The sequence below is a fragment of the Sinocyclocheilus rhinocerous genome, unplaced genomic scaffold, assembly GCF_001515625.1.
Source record: "Sinocyclocheilus rhinocerous isolate Xijiao unplaced genomic scaffold, SAMN03320098_v1.1 scaffold1813, whole genome shotgun sequence".
NCBI lineage: Eukaryota > Metazoa > Chordata > Actinopteri > Cypriniformes > Cyprinidae > Sinocyclocheilus > Sinocyclocheilus rhinocerous.
This window is the reverse complement of record NW_015623663.1, coordinates 499,627-501,146: the sequence shown is the minus strand read 5'-3', so window position 1 is coordinate 501,146 and position 1,520 is coordinate 499,627. Positions and strand designations below refer to the sequence as shown.

Here is a 1,520-nt window from a genome sequence, read left to right as displayed (position 1 = left end):
ATGTAGGTATCATAACTGCTTATCTGTGACGGGAAATGAATGATGCAGGGTGCGTTGTAAGCGACCCGGCATCGTTTCTTAAGAGTGGAGAAGTATTTGCAACGTTTCAGAGGCTCCTGGGCTGAAGTGTCTCCCCATGGTGTCGTTACAATGGATATGAATAGATGCTCCTTTGGTCAATGGGACAGTCAAAGCACACCGCTCCAGATAATGGGGACGTCATCCTAACAAGACCGTTATGAATAGAGGGGCTCCTTTTGTTTGGCCCCTCTCGAGCAGCACTATAAATACGGAGCCCTGTGATGCGTCGCCACAGAGCAAGAGGTGCATCTCCGACCGAAATCAAACCAGGAGACGCGGCCTCGGTCTACAGAGAGAAGGAGTGAGTGAGAGAGAGAGAGAGAGAGAGAGAGAGAAAGAGGCTCCAGTGGGATAAATCAGGTGATTAAGCAGGAGTGACTTGAAATAAAAACAAGGCAAGAGAAAGAGAAAGAGACAACCTCCTACCCAAGCGCAGCCATAAAATGAATTCGGACTCCAGCTCCAGCAGAGCTTCCTCTCCAGACATGGATGGGATGTACCTCCACCACCATCCTCAAGACGGACGCCTGAACTCCGTGTCCTCCACGCAGAGCGAGCTGCTCCAGAAGATGACGGGCGAGCACGGGTCCAAGACGCCCTCCGGCAGCAAGTACAAGCTCAAGAAGCAGGTGACCGAGCAGGAGGTCCAGCATCTGCGCTTGAAGATCAACGGCCGAGAGCGCAAGCGCATGCACGACTTGAACCTGGCGATGGACGGACTCCGAGAGGTCATGCCGTACGCGCACGGGCCGTCTGTGCGGAAGCTGTCCAAGATCGCCACTCTTCTGCTGGCCAGAAACTACATCCTGATGCTGACGAGCTCCCTGGACGAGATGAAGCGGCTGGTGGGTGAGATCTACGGCGGGCACCACTCGGCGTTTCACTGCGGGGCTGTGAGCCACGGCGGTGCGCACTCGGCGAGCGCGGCGGCGCACCAGGTGCATCCTCTCCTCGGGAGCGCGTTGACCTCGTCCACCTCCTCGGCGCTTTCCGCCACGTTACCGGGACTTACTTCCATCAGGGCGCCGCACTCTTTGATGAAGAGCACCCCTACACCTCCGCTGCAGCTCGGGGGCTCGTTTCAGCACTGGACGGGCTTGCCGTGCCCCTGCACGATTTGCCAGGTGCCGCCGCCTCCCCACCTAACCATCACTTCGACAGGACTTACGAGGCTTTCTACAGAAAACAAGGAAGTGATGAAGTGAACGTCACGGTGTAAACAGTGAAAGGACTGGACTTTGCATGATCTGTTTGTCTGCTTGTTCGTTTGTTTGTTTGTTTTAGCCCTTACAAATTCACAACTTGTAACAAGGATCTCGTCGATTGCTTTGTAAGGTAACTACTTTACCGTTATGGAGTACGTGCTGCATAACGCACTGTAAATAATGTCAGGGGCCGCGCGAGGCTCCGCGCACATTCACTGTAAATGAAAGTAAATT

General features: G+C 54.4%; 1 protein-coding gene across 1 annotated transcript; it reads left to right on the top strand.

The window, feature by feature from the left end:
* The first annotated feature begins 524 nt into the window (after positions 1-524).
* LOC107721244 (oligodendrocyte transcription factor 3-like) lies at positions 525-1,286 on the top strand. The gene has a single exon (XM_016529205.1). The coding sequence runs from the start codon at positions 525-527 to the stop codon at positions 1,284-1,286; it is 762 nt and encodes a 253-aa protein (XP_016384691.1).
* The last annotated feature ends 234 nt before the right edge of the window (positions 1,287-1,520 follow it).

Coding starts and splice junctions, on each gene's coding strand:
- LOC107721244 (XM_016529205.1), top strand. CDS start 525: ATGAATTCGGACTCCAGCTCCAGCAGAGCTTCCTCTCCAGACATGGAT.